The 845-nt window shown below is 39.2% G+C and overlaps 1 protein-coding gene across 1 annotated transcript; it reads left to right on the forward strand.

The window, feature by feature from the left end:
- Positions 1–216: 216 nt before the first annotated feature.
- LOC109222612 lies at positions 217–633 on the forward strand. The gene has a single exon (XM_019386947.1). The coding sequence runs from the start codon at positions 217–219 to the stop codon at positions 631–633; it is 417 nt and encodes a 138-aa protein (XP_019242492.1).
- The last annotated feature ends 212 nt before the right edge of the window (positions 634–845 follow it).

An 845-nucleotide genomic window follows, 5' to 3' on the forward strand; every position in this document is an offset into this window, starting at 1 on the left:
AACAAGGAAACATGGTGTAGGGCATATTTCAAAGACCATAGTAAGTGTGATGTAGTTGAGAACAACATGTGTGAGACATTCAATAGTTGAATATTGGTAGCTAGGCACAAGTCTATCATTACTATGTTAGAGGAAATTAGAATCAAGTGTATGGAGAGGATGAATAGCATGAGAGAGTTTTCTGAAAAATGGGTAGGTGAGATATCACCCATGACTATGGAAATACTTGGAGAGAATGCTCAAAGGGCAGCCAAATGTGAAGTCAAATTTAATGGTGAAACAGGGTATGAGATCCAGGATGGGCCATATAAACATGTTGTTGACTTTAGGGCATATACCTGTACTTGTAGATCATGGAAACTCAAAGGAATTCCATGTGCACATGCAATTACAGCAATGCATTACAAGAACTATGAGGTTGAGCCATATGTTGACCATTGGTATAGAAAGGATACCTACCTTAAGGCATATAGCAGATTCATTCAACCTTTAACTAGTATGAATTTGTGGCCAACAAGCACACTGCCAGCTATTGAGCCACCTGTTATAACTGCAATGCCGGGAAGGCCAAAGAAAAAAGGACAAAGGCTGCTGATGAACCAAAGAAGAAGTTTGGGAAGGGTACAAGGATAGGGAGACAAATGAGATGTTCTTTGTGCAAGACTGTAGGACATAACAAGAAAGGATGCCCATCAGCAATAAGTATTAATGTTTGTTTTGTTACTAATATTGAAAGAATTCAATTACTAGTGATAGTTTTGTTATGTGTATGCAGAAAAACCAAGAGGGAAGGGCTGGAACTAGTTCAGGTAGAGGTGAAACTGCTGAAAGTGGAACTGCAGCAG

This window comes from Nicotiana attenuata, unplaced genomic scaffold (genome assembly GCF_001879085.1).
Source record: "Nicotiana attenuata strain UT unplaced genomic scaffold, NIATTr2, whole genome shotgun sequence".
Taxonomy (NCBI): Eukaryota; Viridiplantae; Streptophyta; class Magnoliopsida; order Solanales; family Solanaceae; genus Nicotiana; species Nicotiana attenuata.